The 23,098-nt window shown below is 40.2% G+C and overlaps 3 protein-coding genes across 4 annotated transcripts in view; 1 reads left to right on the forward strand and 2 right to left on the reverse strand.

Annotated features, from left to right (window-relative positions):
• Window positions 1–1,747: 1,747 nt before the first annotated feature.
• On the reverse strand, window positions 1,748–6,908 carry dhx40 (DEAH (Asp-Glu-Ala-His) box polypeptide 40). Of its 2 annotated transcripts, none has more exons than XM_027021267.2 (16): window positions 6,556–6,908; window positions 6,275–6,420; window positions 6,027–6,146; window positions 5,675–5,902; window positions 5,506–5,572; window positions 5,244–5,375; window positions 5,049–5,148; window positions 4,639–4,725; window positions 4,253–4,435; window positions 4,064–4,144; window positions 3,715–3,872; window positions 3,494–3,608; window positions 3,269–3,377; window positions 2,464–2,628; window positions 2,265–2,366; window positions 1,748–2,062 (listed from the first exon to the last, which is right to left on the reverse strand). In XM_027021267.2, the coding sequence occupies exons 1-16, from the start codon at window positions 6,725–6,727 to the stop codon at window positions 1,910–1,912; spliced, it is 2,118 nt and encodes a 705-aa protein (XP_026877068.2). In that variant the 5' UTR covers window positions 6,728–6,908; the 3' UTR covers window positions 1,748–1,909. The 2 variants fall into 2 exon arrangements, with proteins under 2 accessions (XP_026877068.2, XP_026877066.2); XM_027021265.2 differs by having other exon boundaries at window positions 2,138–2,366.
• A 3,824-nt stretch (window positions 6,909–10,732) lies between these two features.
• On the reverse strand, window positions 10,733–17,057 carry LOC113584381. The gene is made up of 10 exons (XM_027021238.2): window positions 16,883–17,057; window positions 16,359–16,703; window positions 15,670–15,762; window positions 15,514–15,570; window positions 13,997–14,119; window positions 12,353–12,379; window positions 12,027–12,092; window positions 11,883–11,933; window positions 11,706–11,759; window positions 10,733–10,879 (listed from the first exon to the last, which is right to left on the reverse strand). Exons 1-10 carry the CDS (start codon window positions 16,941–16,943, stop codon window positions 10,824–10,826), a joined length of 933 nt encoding a protein of 310 aa, XP_026877039.2. The 5' UTR covers window positions 16,944–17,057; the 3' UTR covers window positions 10,733–10,823.
• A 982-nt stretch (window positions 17,058–18,039) lies between these two features.
• itgae.2 (integrin, alpha E, tandem duplicate 2) overlaps window positions 18,040–23,098 on the forward strand; it is a 12,752-nt gene continuing 7,693 nt past the window's right edge. The window contains 10 exon segments of the mRNA XM_027021212.2: window positions 18,040–18,322; window positions 18,475–18,580; window positions 18,715–18,791; window positions 18,914–18,981; window positions 21,584–21,692; window positions 21,785–21,916; window positions 22,080–22,139; window positions 22,240–22,361; window positions 22,546–22,697; window positions 22,826–22,979. Coding sequence (XP_026877013.2) covers window positions 18,268–18,322; window positions 18,475–18,580; window positions 18,715–18,791; window positions 18,914–18,981; window positions 21,584–21,692; window positions 21,785–21,916; window positions 22,080–22,139; window positions 22,240–22,361; window positions 22,546–22,697; window positions 22,826–22,979 — 1,035 coding nt within the window. The 5' untranslated portion in view covers window positions 18,040–18,267.

Here is a 23,098-nt window from a genome sequence, read left to right on the forward strand (position 1 = left end):
AGGTAAACCGTCAGGTAGGTAACCCCGTCAAGTGGGTAAACCCTCAGGTGGGTAAACTGTCAGATGGGTAAACCCCTCAGGTGGGTAAACTGTCAGGTGGTGATGCAGAAATGGAACGTTCGAGATCTCGTATAGACTGAAACGATCGATTAAAAAAAGAGTCGATCTTTCGGAAATGAAACATCCATCCACAGTGACATCTTGTGGCCAATCGCCCGTGTTATCGTCACATAACTAGTGTGGCGAACGGCAAGGTTCCCTGTGGTCGTAGGTTCTCTGACAAACTGTCTGAAGCCTGCCTCCTCCACAGGGTTGTGAGTCCTTCACAGCAAGGTCACCGAGGTCATTTAAGTCTTTTGCAATCCTTTCAGATAACATTAATGAAACAGAGTAGAACAAAAATATAGAACTGTGGAATAATCATGACAAAATTTGCACAAGTATTTCTGAAAAAATATGTCTCAGGATGTTTTGTCCGAAGGTGTTTCACATCGTCCTTGTATGGTTGCAAAATTACAGATATCGTAGGCATTTCATGCATATAACTGAACTGCTTGATAATAGTGATCCACATAACAGGTCTGAGCTGTGTTGTAGCTCTTCCTATTATAAATTCTGTTTCAACCTTTGCAAAGTCAGCAATTCATGCAAAGGTCAAACCGGAACAAAGTCACGATCAAGCAGAGTCATAGACTAAAACAGAAAAAGACTACAGAAGTACAACTAGGTACAAACCCATGACAAGCCCTTGCAAAATTGTGTGGTTTAACAAAGTTTTAAATGTTTGTGAAAGTGGGGCAGCCCATCATAGCAGAAGTAAACGAGATATGGTTTTCTAACTTTTATTTAAGTATTGTTCTTGAATCCTTCATAAGACAGAATCAAACATTCTGATATTGGGTCATCCCATTTCGCTTCATCTTGGAACAGGTGGGAGGTTTCAAAACACTTGGTGACATAATGAAGCTCCAATTAGCAGTCACGTGACTTTCCCTTTCAGCACGAAGCATTGTAAATGTGTTGCATAGTTGCAAAAAACAGTTCAGACACTGCAATGCCTCCTCTGTTACACAGTCTCACCATTCTCTAGGCATATTGCTACTTTATCATCCTTCCTTAAGTGTCATTGGTATCTCAACTTTTGGCTTAACTTCAGGAACACGATGAATTAACTCTTCCTTATGCGTTAAGGTCAAAGGAGTGATATTACCAGACTTGTCATTAGCACAGCACCATAAAGGTGGGGCGGCTGAAGTTGTCTGGCCATTGACCCAGATGGATCCGGTGGCACTGGGCATGATGTAACGGTGCCGGTGGCGTTGCTTACTGATATAATTGTTAAAATCCATTTATATTTACGGAATCTAGCAGATGCTTTATCCAGAGCGACTACAAAAGTGCTTTGTCATTTCCTCATAGAACACATCCTACTACAGTACAGTAGGTTAGAGTCCAACATACCAATGAACTAGAATACTGTAGAAATATACGGATCAATACTGAGGCCTAGAAGTGCAAAATACATAAACTCTCTCAGAATGATAAGTACAATAAACAAAGGAGCAGTCAACATCAGTGTAGTAAACAATACCCTACAATAAGTACTGATTTCAGTTAGTCAGCATAGGTTTAGTGGTCATTTAAATATTCCACATGAAACTGGAGGCACTGTCATTGGGAAGGCCATCCTGGATTTCACAGGTTGTGTGTGGAGTGGTATAGTGTTAAGAGATGCATCTTGACACCATTTGATAATTAAAAACCCATTTATTACAAAATAAATATTTATCAACTTTTTTCAAATACAAGTTACCTTTCATGGATGGAAAAGATTTGATGAATAAAGGATTCAGAAATCCTCACAGCTGAAGAGCATTACTAGAAATATAAACATTATGAAAGTTGAATTTCATAATACAATACAAACACTACGTGGTCTCCTTTCATGAGTCTTTTGCCTGGATCCGATTCCGTTTTCTCTGTAAATACCGAGCACGAGCCTCTGAAATTGAGCTTTCACTGTTTCTCTTTTCAAGCTTCTTCGATGCATCTTCACTTGTATCTGTTCAGAAAGATAAACCATATCACCATCAAATGTTAAAACGCAGACTGCGCTTGCGTGTCTTGAATAAGATACCTGTTTGCCTCTGAGCTGCCCTTTTCTTTTCCCACCGTGCCATCTCCTCATCTGTGACTTCCTCTCTTGCCACACTGCTTAGCTCATAAACATCAATTTCATGCAGCTTCGGAAGCAAGTCCCTCACCCACTCGTAGCGGATGGGGCAGACGGTTCTCACATAAACCCGTCCCGTTACCAAGACGTCATGGAAAATTATCCAGTCTAGCTGCAACTCTTGCCCAAAAAGCTGGGAAAAAAGGCATAAAATCACAACATTCAATGAAACAGCGGGTTAGTTAAGAATCATTGCCAGCTCGAGGACCAAGTTTGTTAAAATTCCTTACTGAAGAGGAGGGGTGAATGTGAACTGTAGAGCCATGTCCATCCATAGTGCAAAATGCCTTTCCAACAGACCTCCTTGCCACATTAGTGAAATAACCCAGACACAGGCACTGCCTTAGCAGTTCACTGCTTCTGCCCCGGAATGTCTCCTTTGGAAAATCTTTTTGCTAAAAATAAATAAATAAATAAAGAGAGAAGAGAACAAGAGTAAAAAGTAGAGAGAGCAAATATTAGAGATGGACAATGACAGGAAAAGGCCGGTTGTCTGTGATGGGCCATAACCTGTCACCAGCCTATCGGTCTCTCATAATCGATTCTCTGCCGGTCACATTTACACTTGGTCACCACACGAGGGTGACAGCGGCCAAAAACATCCACACGTAAACAGAGTACTGCTTTAGACCCATGCTTTGGCAACATAAAGGTGCCTTATTTTTCGTTTGTATTACGTGGTGCACTTGTGTTCATTTGGAAAAGTAAAAATACTGCTCTTTATTTTATTCTGAGGTTTGTGAAAAAAGGTTTGTCCTATAAATGTAGTGCACATTTTTTTAATGTTGAGATGTAAGAAGTTTCCACTAAAAAAAGTTTAACAAATTTTTTCTCATGGTGTTATTTAGAATCCTTAGAAAGCAAGAAAATCAGATAAAACTAGTCATATGATTAAAAAAAATTGGCAATCAGAATCAGCCAAGAAAATTGCAACCTCTATCTACTTTAAATCACTGATCTTTTTTTTTTTTTTTGTTTGTTTGTTTGTTTGTTTGTTTTGTTCCATTTTGGCTTGTGAGATAAACTGTAGATTACCTGTTTTAGACGGAGAAGTATGTCCCTGAGTTGAGTCTCAACACTGAAAGCAGACTTAACTGCACGCCAGTGTATCCAGTGATTTTTACACCATGTGGAAGGATTGTCACTGCACACAAGATCAATATATAAATACTTTAATTTTTAAAAAAATGAATGAACCAAAAGTATGCATCCTAAAGCATTCTTTCAAAAACACAAAGGTTAGCTAAAGCAATGGCCCACCTTGTTTTGCACTTTTCAAATATGCAGCGCAGCTCGAGGAAGTCATTGCAGCTGCCGGCGCACGCGGCCAGCTCTTTGTGCACGACCTCAGCCTGCTTTTGTTTTTCTGGGCGGCCTGAACAGCAGCAGAAAGGTGCGATTATTCATTCATTCATTCATTCCCTGACGTGCAAAACCATCTCGGCCAGGGCAGTGACCGCTCCAGCTGCTCAGCACCCTACCTGGTCGGATGAGGATGTTCTCCACAGACAGCATGGCTGCCACGGGGAGCAGCAGCTCCTCACAGCCCAGAGAAGCTGACTTAAGCAGGGCACGGCTGAGCCCAGGAGGGAGGGGCAACTCCACCATCAGCCTCCCCAGCCGGGTCACATCACCCTTCCTTACACCACACCCCCAAAAACAGAGATGAAGTTTACACAGAAACATCTGCTACAGAGGTGTGTACAGGTGTGTTATATATGGTGTATTTAACTATGTGAATGTCTTTTACTACGTTACACTGACGATTTAAAGTAATATAGTCAAAGTATGAGCATACACTACTGGAAGTTTAGGCAGCACACCATTTACCTGTCAATTGCATCGTACTGGTACAGCTGCTTCAGTGCTGTCAGAATAAACCTCTCCTCTGGACGATCTAGGTAGGGAAACCTGCATAAGGAATACACCCAATTAAATTCTCTGTAGACCAGTAATGACAAAGTTGAGCATAGCAGATCATGACCATAAAAAAGACAAATCAAACAAGTCAAGTGACACCTGATCACGTCATGGACTCCGAGGCATTTGAGAGTGAGGACGACAGATGTGAGACTCGTTCTCTGGATCTCCGGGACAGTGTACTCAGGCATGCAGGTCTCCCAGAAATCCTTGCTGTAGATCCTGAAGCACTTTCCTGCCGAGGTTCTTCCCGCCCTGCCTGCTCTTTGCTGGGCTTCACTCCTACACAGTAATGGCAAACAGCAAACCCAGACATACAAGAAAGGCAGCCATGACATTAAAATTATGCATGCGCATACACACACACACGAATACACACAGGCACACATAAATGTGCGCACACACACAGTGGGTTTGGTGTACTACCCCTTTCTCTATATCGCTCTCTCTGTCTACATACATACTTATGTTCAATAGGTACTTACTTTGATATAGGTACCACTTCAAGGATGTCCAAGCCAACTCTTGAGTTGTGGTTCAGCTGTTTGACAAATCCACTATCAACAATATATCTAAAAGAAACACAACAGAAGCTGCTCTACTGGAAAGGTCCCAGTTAATCACGTTCCTCAGGCATACCTCCCATATATATATATATATAATAATATATAATATTATATATATATTATATATATATATATATATATATATATATATATATACACACACATACATATATACACACACACACACACACACACACACACACACACACTTACTTACATACATACATACACACAAAATTGTAGTAAAGTCTGCTTGGAGTGTCAGGAGTCTGGTACATGACTAGGTCTTGGCCTCTGTCTGTGACTAAGACAGCTGTGCTCCGATTCACCTGATTCCACTTATTGTGAGCGATGTTGCGGCTATGTTGGTTGCCACCACACACTTCCTGATTCCCGCAGGCGCTGGCTGGAATATCTGACGCTGTTGATCTGCAGGCAGAAGAACAAGCCATTGTTCACAAACGGTGCCGCTCCCCTTCACTGACTGTGCACAGGTTTACAGTTGGCTTGAAAGCATGTGATACCTGTTGGCATTGATCCATACAGAGGAAGAATCAGAAGGCCTTCCACTGAACGATCATGCATGTCGTAGCGGTAGTCTATGGACTCTGCCTTTTCAAAGAGCAAGTCACATGCTTTCTCAATCTCAGACTGGCCTGTAAGAAACATGATGTAAAACTTTAAATCAGCAAAATATGGCATCCGCTAACCATAAGAAATAACAAATCAATCACAACACATTAAACAACATTATTTAAATACGATGTTAGAAGTGCCACTGCTTACCTGTCAGAAACACAAGGATATCCCCAGATGCTTCGCTTGTATGGACATTTAGAGCCATCTTCACCACCTTAACAGAACAAAAACACAAAAATGTATGAAACCTTTTTCAGAGCCTCAAGGACTCGCTCACAAACATCCATTCAAAATAATGCACAATTTCACAACTCACCTCTTTCACATAGACAGAGCTTTCTTTGTCCTTTGGCCCAATCAGACCGCAGAACAACTCTTTCACAGGAAAGGTTCTGCCAGGAATGGTGAACACAGGACAGTTGTCCAAAAAGGCACTGAGCTTTTCAGTTTCCAGGGTAGCTGACATCACCACCACCTTCAGAGGGACAGTGCGGCCACGGAAGCCTCGAGACGGGGTCTTTTTCAGCAAACCAAGTAAGACGTCCTACCACAGAAACAGTTATTTTAGAATCACTGTCATAAACTGAGGGGAACGACCCTATATGATGCATTAAAAAAAAGGGGGGCATTTTGGTGTTTTGTTTGTTAATGTTTCAGTGAAAACATACCGTGTTAAGACTCCTCTCATGGACTTCGTCCAGAATCACAACACTGTAGGGTATCAAACCTGGATCACCAAGAATGTCCCTCAGCATACAGCCATCCGTCATGTACTTAATCAATGTGTCCTAAGGCCCACACACATATATACTATTTACAAGTATGCAAACCATACAAAGACAAACCTAAAAAAGTAGATTGTCAGTGAGCAGCATATTGCTTTCCACACAGTGCAAGAGATGACATCGCCTCTAACCTTTGTAGTGCAATCGTCAAAGCGCACTAGGTACCCAACCTCCAGCCCTAGCCTGACACCCATCTCGTGGGACACCCTCTGAGCTACAGTGATGGCTGCAACTCTTCTGGGCTGCGTCACAGCAATCTTCCCATACCTGCATAAGCCTGGACACGAGTGTTAAATAGTAAGCACAACAGAAACAAGCAGAATTATGATGCTCCTTTTGTTGTTATTTATTTATTTATGTGTTTATTTGAGATGAGAGGGGAGGCGAGAGGAAGTAACGTCAGTTAGCTTACCAGCCTGGTACAAATACTGCGGCAGCTGAGTAGTTTTACCACTGCCAGTTTCGCCCGTAACAATCAGAAACTGGTTTGCGCTCACAGCATCAACAAGTGTCTTTCTGTGTTGGTAAATGGGGAGGTGATTGGACCCTCCGTCACCCGCCGTGGGCTCCTCTGTCTTCGACATCGCTATATAAAGCAGCTGGCTAATATTTAGAAATCTGTGCTGCCTTGCTAAAACATAGTTAACTAGAGGAAACCAGAACCAAAGAACGTCTGCACTGCTCCGTTTCCTTCACGTATTCAGCCCCTAAAAACGAAAAACAACACAGTCGCTCGCTGCTGATGCTGGAGCAGCGGGGTTGCGTCCTGACGTCACGCGTAACCTGCGACCACATGACCTTCCCGCTGGCGTCCGTGGCGCAGCGCCGTCTGCTGGCAGGAGGACCACAGCGACGCCCCGCACACGCGCAGTGCGAAACCACCGCCGCGGTAACCTTCTTTGCCAAGCGTGCAAGGAATTGCTTCTTGGTCGCAGTAGCTCGCACCGCACAGTTGCTTATATGCAGTTCTGCAAGAGACATTTCAAGCACACACAACACACTGTCATACTTGTAAGCCTTACATGTGCATACAGCTTTTTAACTGTCAATTGTTCAATGAATTGTTAAAATAGATGAATGCTGAGTGTAGTAGTTGGAAGATGCAGCTGTAGAATCAGTAAGTAAGTAAATAAAGTGGGGCAGGTTAAAGAAGTAGGTAGATAAGGCAGATAAAGGTGGAGTACTCTGTCAAGATCCAAATGAAATGTTTACATGTGTAAAACGTATTATGGGGCGTTATGCGCATTGTGATATTCGACTGTTCAGGAGTTTGATGGTTAGATTTTTGTTGATCACCAGAAACTGGTAAGTTATGATTATTTTATTAACCTAGAGGAGGAGAATATTCTCTCACACACACACACACACACCACACACACACACACCGCAACACACACACACACACACACACACACACACACACCACACAACAACAACAACAAAACAAACAAAACCAAAAAACCTTGAGGCACTGTGAATGTAGTCAAAGACATGTATACAGAATATTTCTTTAAAACTGTGCTCAACCATTTATCACAAAGTAAAAATATTAAAATAAAATATAAATGCCAGACATGCTACACATATACACTCACCAAGACAAAATTTGTATTATATGTGTAATATGTGACATTTAACCCAACACACAAAATAGCCCCATTAGACAGATCTCAACCCTGAGTAAAAAAATGTATCTCTGTGTAAATATCAATTAGAACATACAAGAAACTAAAAGTCTTTTTTTAAAAAGCTATTGATTCAGTTGATCCAAAAAATGTTAATTTAGAAATTGTGCTAAAGATGAACATGAGCATAAATAAATACTGTAAATAAGCAGTTTTAAAGGGGCCTCTTTGAATATAGACAATCGACTAATGAGAAACCATCCATTATATTCCGTAAAAATACATTCTCACTAAGAATCTGAATGCTTGTAGATCAAAAACGCAAAAGTAAACTTTTTTTTGTCAATCAAATCCTTTTATTCAAAGAGAAAAGGCAATTCTGGTTTCTCTACAAAGATGCTTCTGTCCTTGTACTGTGTCACAGGAAGTACTGATTCAAGCACCACCCTGATCATCACAGTTGTAAGCAGCAGCCGCCCGCTGATGACATCACCGCCTGAGGCTCATCTTTCCTCTAGGTGTCGCCTCCCTGTGAAGAATCAAACAGAGCTTTCATTCTGTCTTGGCTCTAAAGGTGCAGTTTATGACAGCTTCATTCAATCAGCATAAAGGTCGTTTTACAGAAGAAGGTATTTCTGTAGTAGTTTATTTAAACCCAACATATGAAACAGTACTATGTGAAGATCTGTAACAATTGGCAGATGAAACTAAAGAGGGATTAGACGTGACGGTTCAGATGTTACTTCTGCTACAAGCACTGACACTGAGCCCCTCTGCAAACCTCTACATCACAATGTAGGTAAACCTAAAACAAACAAACCCACTGAAACAACATTATATGCAGAATAAATCCATGTTAAATTTGATTAAAATGATTATTCTGTAAAAAGAAACAAACAAGTGCAGTTAAAAAGGTCCTAGGCTATCATGAGGAGCATGTGATTGACTTACGGATTCATAAATGTCCTCGGTCTCCACATTTTAATCCTGAGCCATTTGTGAAGTTTGGGGTACTTTCCTCCTTCACCGGCCTGAACCTCTAAAAAGTCAACAGCAGCGGCAGTGTGCTGCCAAGTACAGCTGCAGGACAGGCAAACCACCACGATGGCACACAGTCCAAGCAATAAATGGAACAGTTCTTTTGCCTGGAAGCTCATTAAGACACCCTCTGTTATGCAGACTCCATCTGCGCTCGTTGTTGGGGTCGACACTAGGAGTGGCACAGCACACGTTGAGAAGAAGCTCCAGCTCTGAGGCCTCACGCTTAAGGACAAACATCTCCACAAACACTGGCTCCCCCAGCACGGGCGTTACTGGTGTGTGGCCGTGTGGCCCTTATGAAAGCTCCTAAAGGAAGAATCTGCCACAGAGCCATTACTCCAGGGCTCAGACTCACAAAACATCTGAGGCACAAAGCTAGGATTTCTTTCATTGAGTGAACTTACTTGTTGCATGTATTTTTTGAATGAAAACCACAAATACAAACCTGTAGCAAATCTCATCTGGGCACATAGCGCCCCTTCCTTTTTTATGGCGTAAGTGTTTGTGGATTTTGTAGGGCCAATAGCAACACTTACACTGCTGCTATTATTCGACAAAGCAAATGTACAGGACAGTGTCATTCTGGGGTGGAAGCAGCTAATTCAGTTAACACCTAAAGAGTTTCGTTATAAATTATACAACATATATGCATGCAAGTGTGATTACCTAAATGGGGCTTCTCTGAATAGTTATGCTTGTCCAGAGTGAGAAGACTTCTCTGCCAGTATATTCACCCAAAATATAACATTGCCCTCAATAACCTGCAACTAAAATGGTTGGCACAGTTAAGGATACTAAGAATTACAAATGTGAACAGGCCAAATAATTCTATAAACAGTTTTACAGGACATAAGACCATGCACCTGTGACTGAATAACACAGCTTGTGAAAGGAAACTGGAAAATCACTATGTGAGCACTGTGGTGTTTGGGCAAACAGTTCACACTTCAGATGCGTAAACCGAATCCAGACCCAGTGAGGCACTGTTATGTTAGTATACTGAAGTAATTTGTCACAGTACGTCAAAGACAGCTGTAACCCTTGGTCTCCGGTCTTGCTAGCCTCTGCTGAATCACAGAAAAGGCTGATCAGGCATTGATGTATGAAGTGTATATAGGTGTGTGTATATATTAGTGTATCTGGGGCACGAGGGGGTTGAGTCACAGAACATATCATAGCTACTCCCTTTGAAATAATCTAGCATTCCTTCATAAAGAAATTCCCTCAGCAGCAGCCTGGAAGATGACAGAGGTTAATACTCATGAGCCTTACCACGTGACAGCTCCTGTAACCTGCAAGATGACATAGTCTGATGTCTCCATTATGTCATACAAACACTGTCGGGCAATGTCCCTAGCGTTGTGGTATCCGCCATTCTGGTCTGCATAGAAGATTAAATTCAATTTAGAATAATTTCTTTAGACAATCTACTGTGTGAGAGGATACCATAAAGTCAAAGGAGCACCAGCTCACCTTGGACATAAAGATACGCCGCTGACATAGTGGACTTGTTGGAAAAACGAACATGTCATTGGTTTTACACATTACCGCATCCACGCTCTGGATAGTATGACACTGTATTTCGTACATCTGCAACAAATTTAGTGTCACACCTTGCAATAATATGACCAAGTCTTCGACCTCACGACCTCATGGCGTAATTGTGAAATAACGTTTGCTTACGAGTAGACTATTCTAGTTGCGAAAGTGAGCTCCTGAAACGGTTTTGAAACACTTGAGTGAGTTTTTGCCGCCTCAAACAGCTGTCTGTCATTTGCATCTAGACGAATGGAAAAAAAAGATTCAGCCAACAGATAGCGGCGTCGTTTTCGTATTTCCCTTCAAAATGACATTGTAGGTTACGTATCTTTGAACAGAAGACCGTAACACTAGAGGATCGCCTGATATACAATGCACGATACATGATTTACTCTTTTTATTAACCTTTCAAATAAACTGAAGCAATAATTAACAGAACATGTAGGAGTAAAACGTAAAGTACAGGTTTATTCCGCTAGGTATTGTGTGCTCCTGTGCTGTCATCATATATTGGGTTTCTCAGTTGATATTCTGTTGGAGAGAAATATAGACAGAGGGAAACACGTTAGACCAGTGTTTATATCAGTAATATAATAGTAGTCTGTTTGGTTTTTTCCAGACATTGTTTCTTTATCCATCAGGAATGGTTCACACTTTTACTAAACTTTTTTCAAGAATCTGAAGCCTTGTAACTCCTTTTAGGAATTTAAGACTAAATTCCACACAATGACCTTGTCCATGTTTCGTGCATTAACCTCCTGAGGACTCAGCAGTTGCTATTTTGTTGTCTTTCCTGTTATTGACATCAGCAGTTTTGTTTTGGTAAGAAACATGTCACTCATATAAAGTTGATTAAAAGACTTTCCACCAGACGTCAATAGAGAATAAGCACAAGACTACATGTGGCTATTCCTGGACACCTACAAACAGCAGCATGGTCCCAAATTCAATTTTCCCATCAAGTATCAGACTTCTTTATTACAATAATAGTGAAACACTTATTTTTGTTAAGTCCGAGCATACACTTTATGCTGAGGTATTGATCCTGATTTTTTTTTCCATGAACTGAATTTTTATATGTACTATATAACTTAGCAATATAAGAACTAATCCAGATATTTAAATTCTGTCATAGTTTAGAGGTTTTATAGTTTGTAAACTAATATGTAAGTATACAGCATAGCAGTATTAATTTTACCTGAAAAGAAGATATTTAAATGTAAACATTTAAAAGCAGTATGGCACTTGTAGCATATTATACTGCCCTGTTCTCATAGTGAGAAGCTGTGCTGCTTCACTTTAATCATTCAGTTGGAAATGTAGCTTTAAAGAAATTTTTTAAGAAATGCATATTTACCTTTTTTTCTTCTCTTGCCAGGGCCAGATGACTTTTGGATTTCTGACTGATTGGCTAGAAGATTACACAACAGGAGCTTTTAATTATTTTACTAATAATTTTAGCATCCTTGTTACTAGACACTCTTATCACACCTGAACAAACAAATAAATAAATAAATATAAAGTCTTAAAATACCATAGAACGTTGCTTTCCGGTTAGCCTGCTGATCTGGTGTTGCTCTATAACCTGAGGGAAAAGCATTTCTTATCTTGTTAATGGATTTTATTGCCAATTATTAATGAGTGTGTTGATACCAAAGATGAAAAAAGTAGGCTTCACCTCTTGGGCAGGGGTGTGGCCCAGTCTTCCCTCTGCTAATTAGATTAGGGTGGTGCTCATCATTTTCTTGAATACAGAAGATTCATTATTAAAATGAGGTTCACGTCACAACCAATCACAGCACAGTGGTCTAGCAATGAGTACAGTCTTAAGTAAACAAGTCATTTTATACATCTTGTTGCCACTGACAGTCCAAACCAATAACAAATGCAGTTTTTTTTAATCAGGTGTGTTTATAACAAAATATTCTGATTAATTCTGAAGTATTTTATTTCTGTGGTACATTTAGTAAGATGGAGATGACAAATGAATAAATCAAAGCATACCATAGATAGTTGGATTGTCTTGGTGACCTTAAAAATAATTAAAAACAACAAGCTAGATTATGCAATTTTCATTAATTTACCATGCTGCAGTTTATATCAGCTATATATATCAGTGATTTCTGACCCCTACACAAAACCATCTGTTGTCTGTGAATGATGTTTCCACACAGTTGTAGTTTTGGAGGGAGATTAGGGGATGTTTCCCCGAGTAATTCCTCATCACACTATTCATAGAATGTGTTAGAGTGGGTGGTGTGAGTGATGTCCCCTCACACTAATCATATAATGTGTTGGGTTTGGTGGTGTGAGTGATGTCCACTCACACTACTCATATAATGTGTGAGGTTGGGTGGTGTGAGTGATGTCCCCCTCACACTACTCATATAATGTGTTACTACATATACTACAACACTGCACACTGTGGATACTACAACACTGCACACTCTACATACTACATCACTGTATACTATACATACTACAACAATGCATACTCTACATACTACATCACTGTATACTATACATACTACAACACTGCGTACTCTACATACTACATAACTGTATACTATACATACTACAACACTGCACACTCTACATACTACAACACTGGACACTCTACATACTACATCACTGTATACTATACATACTACAACACTGCACACTCTACATACTACTTCACTGTATACTCTACATACTACATCACTGCATACTATACATACTACAACACTGCACACTATACATACTACAACACTGCATACTCTACATACTACATCACTGCATACTATACATACTACAACACTGCACACTCTACATACTACATCACTGTAGACTCTACATACTACATCACTGCATACTCTACATACTACATCACTGCATACTATACATACTACAACAATGCACACTCTACATACTACATCACTGCACACTCTACATACTACATCACTGCTACATACATACTAAAACACTGCACACTCTACATACTACATCACTGCATACTCTACATACTACAACACTGCACACTATACATACTACATCACTGTATACTATACATACTACATCACTGTAAACTATACATACTACAACACTGCACACTCTACATACTACATCACTGTATACTATACATACTACATCACTGTATACTATACATACTACAACACTGCACACTATACATACTACATCACTGTATACTATACATACTACATCACTGTATACTATACATACTACATCACTGTATACTATACATACTACAACACTGCACACTATACATACTACATCACTGTATACTATACATACTACATCACTGTATACTATACATACTACAACACTGCACACTATACATACTACATCACTGTATACTATACATACTACATCACTGTATACTATACATACTACATCACTGTATACTATACATACTACATCACTGCATACTATACATACTACAACACTGCACACTATACATACTACATCACTGTATACTATACATACTACAACACTGCACACTATACATACTACATCACTGCATACTCTACATAATACATCACTGCATACTATACATACTACATCACTGCATACTCTACATACTACATCACTGCATACCTGTCAGGCCAGAGGGCTCCAGCTCACTGTCATTATTCTGGCATCTCTCACCTTTTTCCTTCTGAATGTTTACATAGTCCTCCTCGTCAGCCTCCGTCCCTGGGTTTGCACCACCCTTCCGACAATTTTCTTTATTTTCAGACAGATTAGTTTGTGGTTGTTTTATACAATCACCTATAATAATAATAATAATTATTATTATTATAATAAAAGTTTTATTCATATTATACCTTTCTTAAACTTAAGGTCACTTTACAATAACAATACAGATGGAGAGAAAAAACAAAAACAAAACATATTATTTAACACATTTAACAAATTAATTATCAACTATTAACAGAAACAAGGTGTTGAGAAATGTTGAGAAATTAGGTCCATTTTAAGTCTGGATTTGAAAGAGGAAAGTGAAGAGAGAGATCTAGAGATTGAGGTAAAGTGCCTCATAAATTGGGGGCAATTACACTAAAAGATCTGCCTCCTACAGAGACCAGTCTAAACATGGGGGTGGAGGAGAGACCTGTACCAGAAGACTGAAGTGTACAGGTGGAGCAGAATAAGTGTAGGAGTTTATCTAGGTAGGGAGCTGCAAGACCATGCAGGGGTTTGTAAGTAAGCAGGGGGAGTTTATAATGAATGTGTCCAGGGACGGGGAGCCAGTGTAGCTGATATAGAATTGTGGTAATGCAGGCTAATTTTTTAACATGTAGGAGAATTCTCGTGGCTGAATTTTGAACATGTTAAAGTGAGCGGATGGTTTTGTTTTGAGAGATTTGCCAAAATCAAGACAGGAGGTGATGAAAGCATGAAGCAGAGTTTCAGCATCTTGTTTGGAGAGCATGGGCCCAAGACTAGCGATATTGCAGAAATTAAAAAAGGTATTTTTAACCAGTGAGTTGATGTGGAGTTCAAAGGAGTCAAAAAGTACACCAAGCACATCAATTCACCAAAGGAGCCAAACTGCATGCGTGGACTGGACCAAGACATCGTCTAGGTTGAATTTAAAATTGGGGAATTTAGAGATTTTGGAATTAGAACCAATAAATAGAACTTTTGTTTTGTCAGCATTTAATTTTAGGAAGTTTATGTTCATCCACTGTTTGAGATCTTGGATATAGGAGACTAAAACAGGAGGTGGTAGGGTGGTGCCAGCCTTGGTGTTAATATAAATCTGAGTATAAGAGCATAACAGTGGAAATGGAGACCACGCTTGCAGATAATCTAACCAAGGGGTAATATAGATTATGTACAGGAGGGAGCCAAGGACTGATCCCTGGGGAACACCTTGAGTGACAGTATCAGTGTACGATTTGTGTCTATGACAAAATCAGATCTATTAGACATACAGGAGGTGAACCATTTAGGAACTGTGTTAGTAATGCCAATGGTTGGGAGGCGGGTGACGTGTGTGTTATGTTAATTGTGCCAAATGCGGCACTTAAATCTAGAAGGAGGAGAATACGCAGGTCACCAGGATCAGTAGAAGATCACTGACCTCTGTGGTCAGGGTGAATAAAGCTGGAGAAGCATCCAGTGGAAAAGGAGCAGGTTAGTTGGAAAACACTACTTACCCTCTCTGTGTGGTGAGTTGACAGAATTAGAATCCGGTTGGCCTTTTAGACATATTCCTGCAAAAGTAAATAAGGCATTTTTTCTTTTCTAAAACTGTTTTTCAGAGTACAATGGCATAAGCGATTGAAGGGGACAAAGTAAAAAAAACCACTCACTTCTGATTATGAAGCTCAGACTACATATAGTCAAAAGCAGAATGGTGAAGAAGCCAACTCCAATGACAACATAGTACCATGGGAAATCCAGACCTGTGTTGACCCAAAAGACACAAGCTCTTATAACGCTATCGTGACAACACTAACGCAATGAATCAGTGTGGTAGTAGCCTGAAATGTCACATGGACACAGTCTCAGAGCATGCCATACCATTAGGGTGTTATAGACCCACTATAATGGCAATAGTGTTTGTTCACTTCTAAGATTAATTTGCAGAGTTGTATAGAGGTGTAATTTAGGACTGATCCTACCTAGCGGTGAACAGGAATGAGATACATGTAAAGAAACATTTGGATGAATTTGTTTCGAACAGATATGGTAAAAAAAATGTAATCTTATTTATCAGTTTCACAATGTGAATGATATTTACATTTATATTTTCTCTGTTTCATAACGTGACTGATGTTTACATTTATATTTTCTCTATTTCATAATGTGACTGATGTTTTTATATTTTCTCAGTGCTGTTCGGACTGCCCAGCTTTCATTCACAATTGAATTTTTCATGCTGTCTAATATGTCAAAAATGAGATTAAATGGTGTGCAGTAAAATCCAGCTCAGATAACACACCGATATAAGAGCGTAGCCCCTCTGTGCCCTGTGTACAGGACTGCTGCTTCAGCTTACCTTCACTCTGGCCTGCGGGACCCCCAAGGTCTTGTCTTATCTCCACCCGCTGACACTCCAAGCTCAGCTCACAGCAGTACGTGCCCAGGTCGGAGGTCTGGAGACCACGAATGAGGATGGAGAAGTTTCCTCTGTGGAACAGGTAGGGGAAGGCGGTCACCCGACCACCCCTGGGGTCCTGGAAGGTGATGTGGCCCTGCGGCCCCATGCTCAGAAGGGTGGAGGTCTGGCTCCATGTGGCTTTAGATGTGCTGTTGCTCTTCAGAAGAGTGCACGGGAGCGAGACCACTGAGCCCAGCGGGGCATGGAGGGTGGTGACCCCACACGTATCTAAGCAGTTCAGACCTAGAGCGTGACCACAGGGACCATCAGCATGAGTCTGACATTTTCTACACACGCACGGGTGCAATTCCAGCTCATCAAAGCCTGTTGACTACAACCTCTAACCTAATACAGCTGTAAATATAATTAGCTCATAATGATGCTTTTTCTCTAAGACAGAAGGAAACATTTTTGTAACTTACCATCTGAGGATAAAATGGCACACAAAAATGTCAGACCCTGAACTAAATATTTCACATACATGTTATGCCAGAAACCAATGCCAAGTTCCAACTAAGACCTGAAGTTAGAACAGAAACAGATCTCATGAAGATAGATGTCTTTTGTTTGCTGCTCTAAACACAGGTATTATGTAAGTGGAACGTACACAGAGGCAGAGTGTCTGAGCTCAGTGGTCTTCCAGTTATGTTCACCACATCCTGTTGACGCAAATACTGATGCACATTGCACATCACATAGTCCACCTTAATAGCATGGACAGTATAGAAAGAAAAGCTGATCTACCTTTACGAACATAAGCAATGTTTCATACAACTTCCAGGTTTATGAATTGTTGTACAGACAAAAAAGTGTTTGTATTGTTTTTAATTATTATACCTGTAGATCAGTTTTCTATTTGATAAAAACCTGCTGCATGATCAAATATTAAAATTTTTTTATGGGATCTCACACTTAATTAAGACACCCATAATGGAAAGAAATGCTTTTCTGCTTATGACACCTACTTTGGTATCAGCCCAGCCCACCAGTACCAGGTGGCCCAGTTCAGCCAGGGCTTTTTGGCTCCTGGGTGCTAACAGAACCATAGACAGACTCAGGGAAACTCTGTCTACTCTTAGTTTGACTTTACACAACAGAGCCGTGCGGGGCCCACACAAAACACGGTCCTTCCTGAGCACTGCAAAACCACAGAGAACTTCCTCCAAATGGTATTTGTTCTCTTTGTTTCTGTCATTGTTGAAATCCAACTGATAGTGTGACATTTTACTGGAGGATTTTTCAGTACTGCACAAACATGAACAAGCTCTGAGTTTACTAACAGAAGTAAGCTCCTCTTCAGACAACACCCAGCCTAAACGTGACAGTAACTTCACGATGCTTGGTTCCTTCAGGTGGCAGTGCTAATAAGAGTACATTAGACTGCATGTTTTGACTGATTTGTTTTCAACTTATGATGTTGATGTACACTACCTAAATATTTCAGTTGTTTTTACCATCTATCTGTTAGATTATACCAGTTACAAGGCAACATATTATGACAGGAAACGTGTTTTGTGTAAATTCTTACATAGATGAGATGTTTGTTCTTGATCTCCAAAGGTTACAGACAGTCCAATTACTCATCCATTTGTAGCAATCATGTGACCGCAAATGATCACTTGTGCAATTTCAAGTAGACATGCAGTAGTGAAAGACATAAAAGTTATGTTCACTGAGTAGAGGATCCGGAAGCAAAGTTGAATTTTCAGATACACTGTGGGCTTGACAGCCGGCTGTGGTAAGCGCCCTGCTTGTGACCACGCTGAGAACTTGTTCTCATTCTGCTGCTTTCCATATGTAAGCTGTGATGCTTGGGATGAATTCTCTCACCAAAATGTTTACAGTAGCACTCCTGATAACAGGTAGGTCTTTACATACAAAATATACAGAGATATGTATGACAGACCATGACAGACTTAAAGACGAAAAGTGTAGAAATACTTCAAAAAATGAACAAAAAAGAACTTTATTCTCATTGTCTGTTTTTCCTTTTGTCTTCTCTTGTGAATCGCAGGCATGTACACAATAGTGGCATTCAACATATATAAAGCAAATGTGACGATCCATCATAGAAATGAGGACCCGCTGTTTGGACAAATTATTGTTCAGTCCAAGAATGGGTTAGTAATTTTTTTCTGAATTAATTTTGGAAATAGTTGGAAATAGTTCTATTTATTGAAAGCTTATTTACCAAAGGTGCTGATATACAATTTTGAAGATTAGTAAAAAAAACAAAAAGTTTATGTTTTTTTAGGGTGTTTGTCCCTTCTCCTACCTCTGGAGAAGTTTTTAACTGCAGCCTGGACAATTGTTTCAAAGTAAATGGCACAGGTGAGTCTGTATGTGTCTGTGTGGACTTTTGCATATTTATGTGTTAAAATAAACAGCTTGAAAAAAATATTTTCTTGTATGACTAAAATACAACATATGCTAATCTAACAAATATGTGGCAGTGGGAGGAAGGAAAGGCTTGAGACCCATAACATCAGCATCGTCCCGCTTGAATAAAGAGACGCTACTGGTAACGTCGTCTTTTTCTGACACATTTCCATGCATCAATCCATTTTCAGTGTGATGCTGTTGGTAATTTGCTAAGAATGTAACACGTCTAGTTTTATAATGTAGATTTAATTTTTTTAAATTTATGTGCCATTATTTAATTTGTTAAGAATGTAACACGTCTAGTTTTATAAGGTGGATTTTTACCTTTTTTTCATTTACGTGCCATTACTGATGTCATGCTTTAAATCAGACAGTTACAGTTCTGAAAAACTGCGGTTTCCCCTGTTTAAGGCGACAGACTTGCCAACTTCTGTTTAAGAAAGTGTTCTCCCTGACGCGATAAACAGGAAGTGGAAAAATGCTCCATATTGTAACAGTTTTTCTGTTTATGACCTAGTTATTACCAGACTAGTACTCAAGATGTTAAGAAATACGACTGCATGCTTCGCAGCCGCACTCTCAATCGTGATGTGAATTATGATGTGTATTAATCGTGGTGCTCATCTCACTTCTGTCCTGCAACATGTTGCCATGGTACTCCAGATGTTTTGAGAAAAATGAGTTCCTTTTTTGATCATTAGCCATCTTCCCCTTTAGTGTAGTAAATTATTCATAGTCAATTATTTGTAAGAAAAAAATCATTTTAAAATACTTTCCTCAGAAACGTATCACTATGAAAAAGAAATGTGTTAGTGAAGACAAAGAATGTCTGAGGATCCGGAGGGATTATGTATGGAGATGTCAGACAAATCTCACATCCTGTTTTCAAAAACACTGTGTAAAAATGAAAATAAAAACAGAATGAAGTGTGTAAAATATTAAATTATATTTGATTGAAAATAATATAAAGACAACATATCAAATGTTGAAACAGAAATTTTATTATACTTCAAAAAACCCGTTTTGAATTTTATGCCACATTTAAAAAAACAAGGGAAAACAGGGACTGGAAAGGTTGTGTAATGGTAAAAAATAGTGGAACATCTCACAACTAATTAGGTTAATTGAGAAAAGTCATTAAGATGATTGGGTGTAAGAAGTGCACTGCAGAGAGGCGGAGTCTTTAAGAAGGAGACATGGGGAGGGGTTCTGTGTCAGACTGCACAGGCAGATAGTGCAGTGATTTAACAATAATGTTCCTCAATGTAAAACTGCAAGGAATTTAGGGATGTCATTATCTACAGTACATAATATCATTAAAATATTTAGAGACTCTGGAGAAGTGTCTATTCGTGATGGACAAGGCTGAGAACCAGTATTGGATGGCTGTGATATTGGGACTCTTAGTTGACACTGTGTTAAAAACACAAACAATTTTGTAGGAGTAATCTGCATGGGCTCTGTGGCTGTGAACACATCACGTCACTACATTCACAAATGCAAGTTAAAACTCATGCAACCATGCAAAGAATGAAGAAGAACGCACATATAACCAAGATCCAGAAGCACCTCTGCTATCTCTGGGCCTGAGCTCATTTAGGATGGACTGAACTGAACTGAAAAACTGTCCTTTGACAGTCTGAACAATCAACATTCGAAATTCTTTTTGGAAATCATGGCTGCCACATCATCTGGGCTGAAGAGGAGACAGACCAGCTGGCTTATCAGCGTACAGTTCAAAAGCCCAGAACTGCGATGGTGTGGGAGCCAGCATCTGTGAGTGTGTGGAGGCCAGCATCTGTGATGGTGTGGGGGCCAGTGTCTGTGGTGTGTGGGGGCCAGTGTCTGTGGTGTGTGGGGGCCAGTGTCTGTGATGGTGTGGGGCCAGCATCTGTGATGGTGTGGGGGCCAGTGTCTGTGGTGTGTGGGGGCCAGTGTCTGTGATGTGTGGGGGCCAGTGTCTGTGGTGTGTGGGGCCAGTGTCTGTGATGGTGTGGGGACCAGCATCTGTGATGGTGTGGGGGCCAGTGTCTGTGGTGTGTGGGGGCCAGTGTCTGTGATGGTGTGGGGACCAGCATCTGTGATGGTGTTGGGGCCAGTGTCTGTGGTGTGTGGGGGCCAGTGTCTGTGATGGTGTGGGGCCAGCATCTGTGATGGTGTGGGGGCCAGTGTCTGTGGTGTGGGGGCCAGTGTCTGTGATGTGTGGGGGCCAGTGTCTGTGGTGTGTGGGGGCCAGTGTCTGTGATGGTGTGGGGCCAGCATCTGTGATGGTGTGGGGGTCAGTGTCTGTGGTGTGTGGGGGCCAGTGTCTGTGATGGTGTGGGGCCAGCATCTGTGATGGTGTGGGGGTCAGTGTCTGCAGTGTGTCTGTGATGGTTACTGAAAGGTTTTGCTTGACTATTTTCAGTGGAAGGTGAACATGGTAAACTGATTCCTTTTGCTTGTCTTTCTCAGTTCCCAAACTTTTTGCTATGTTTAATTGTTTGTTTTTGTTGTTATTCTGAGTTTGGCCACTATTTTGTCCACAATTTGACATGATACATCATTCTCCTCCATAGCATCACTAAAACTGGTCGCAACCGCAAATATGAGGTTTAACATCAAATTAACCTCATTTAACCTTAAATCAATACATTTATTTTATTCTGTAATAGCTGCACATCAATTTGAAGGGACAACCTATGTGTGTCTAAAAACTATGCATCTCAAATGAAATGATAACTGTTACCTTAATGTTCAAGGTTTGTAATCAAGTTCAGACGAGGGTGGCATCCAACGAAGATTTCAATGGCTATTGTACCTTTTTGTCAGAACAGATGAAAAGCGAGAAATTTGCTCCTTCCAGTTTAGGTATGTCGCAACACTAAATTCCATCATCGAGAATCATAAATTCTTGGAGAGACAGTGCTTGATTCCTACGCATTGCCCTTTAACCTCTTCAGTGAAAGGAGATGAAATAAATGGTGAGAACAGGATGAAAAATGAAGGGACATACCATGAGCCGCCAAAGCAAAATCTCACGAATAACAACAACAATAACAACAACTACCATGACAGCTCCACAGGTTATCGAGGTAAATAAATATGATCCAGTTAATTAAAAATACAGTCACACACATAGAAGTTAAAGTAATTAATAATAGTGAATTTTTACTTTTTTACTTTTACATTCCAATCTAATATTTGGAAATTTTCAAATTTGAATTTTTAAATTTGAACATTTCATCATACAATTAGTTCACCGGCGGATGAGAAGAGAAGATGAAAACAATGCCAAAGAGACAGATGAGGATGAAGGTACTCTTCCTTTTGCTCAGACTTCCGTAGACTTCATGTCCAGAATAGATGTCATGTGGAACGGCTTCAGAAGCCCTCTGAGTTCTGTGTTTATTTCCAGACGCTGGAACTGAGATCGCCTTTGTGCTGGATGGCTCTGGCAGCATCGAAGCTGAGGATTTTGAGAGGGCGAAGGAGTTTATTTATAATGTGATGAAGAACGTTTGGACATCATGCTTCAGTGTAAGTGGATACGTTTTAAACCCTTCAAAGTCATATTTTAAGTAATTTTCATTCCATAGATGGAAGGGAATTTTTTCAACTGAATTATTTTCTATGTTACAAGACTACACAGATATGAAATGCAGAGATACAGAGAAGGTACGAATTAGAATGTTTTCACAGCAGGCTCGTGTTCCCTTCTCAGTGCAACTTTGCAATAGTTCAGTACGGAAGCAAAATAAGAACAGAACTCTCACTGCTAGAAAATGATAATGGCACCAAAGCCTTAAATAAGGTGAAGAGTATAAAACAGGCATACAACCTCACCAGGACTGCCTCCGCCCTCTACCACGTGCTGTAAGTCCTCTCAGACAACACTGGCACTCAATGGACGTACCACATAATATGCAACCCGTGGTAGGTCAATGTGGGCATGATCTCGCCACACAGTACTTGTTATCTACTGTGCTCTGCTTCACACACAGCACTGAGGTTTTTGTTCCTGAAAATGGATCAAAAAATAACTCCAAAAAAATGATAATCCTGTTATCTGATGGAGAAATGATGGGAGATAACAGAACCCTTGAAGGTGTTCTGAATATGGTCGAGATGACAGGTGTTCTTCGCTTTGCTATAGGGGTGAGTGTACTGTCTTAATGAATTTGGTAGTTAATCCACCACAAAGCTTTATAAGGCTTTATCAATACACCACATAGCTTTACAGAGCATTATTAATACAACACAATGCTTTATAGAAC

Source organism: Electrophorus electricus, chromosome 15 (genome assembly GCF_013358815.1).
Source record: "Electrophorus electricus isolate fEleEle1 chromosome 15, fEleEle1.pri, whole genome shotgun sequence".
NCBI classification, from domain to species: Eukaryota; Metazoa; Chordata; class Actinopteri; order Gymnotiformes; family Gymnotidae; genus Electrophorus; species Electrophorus electricus.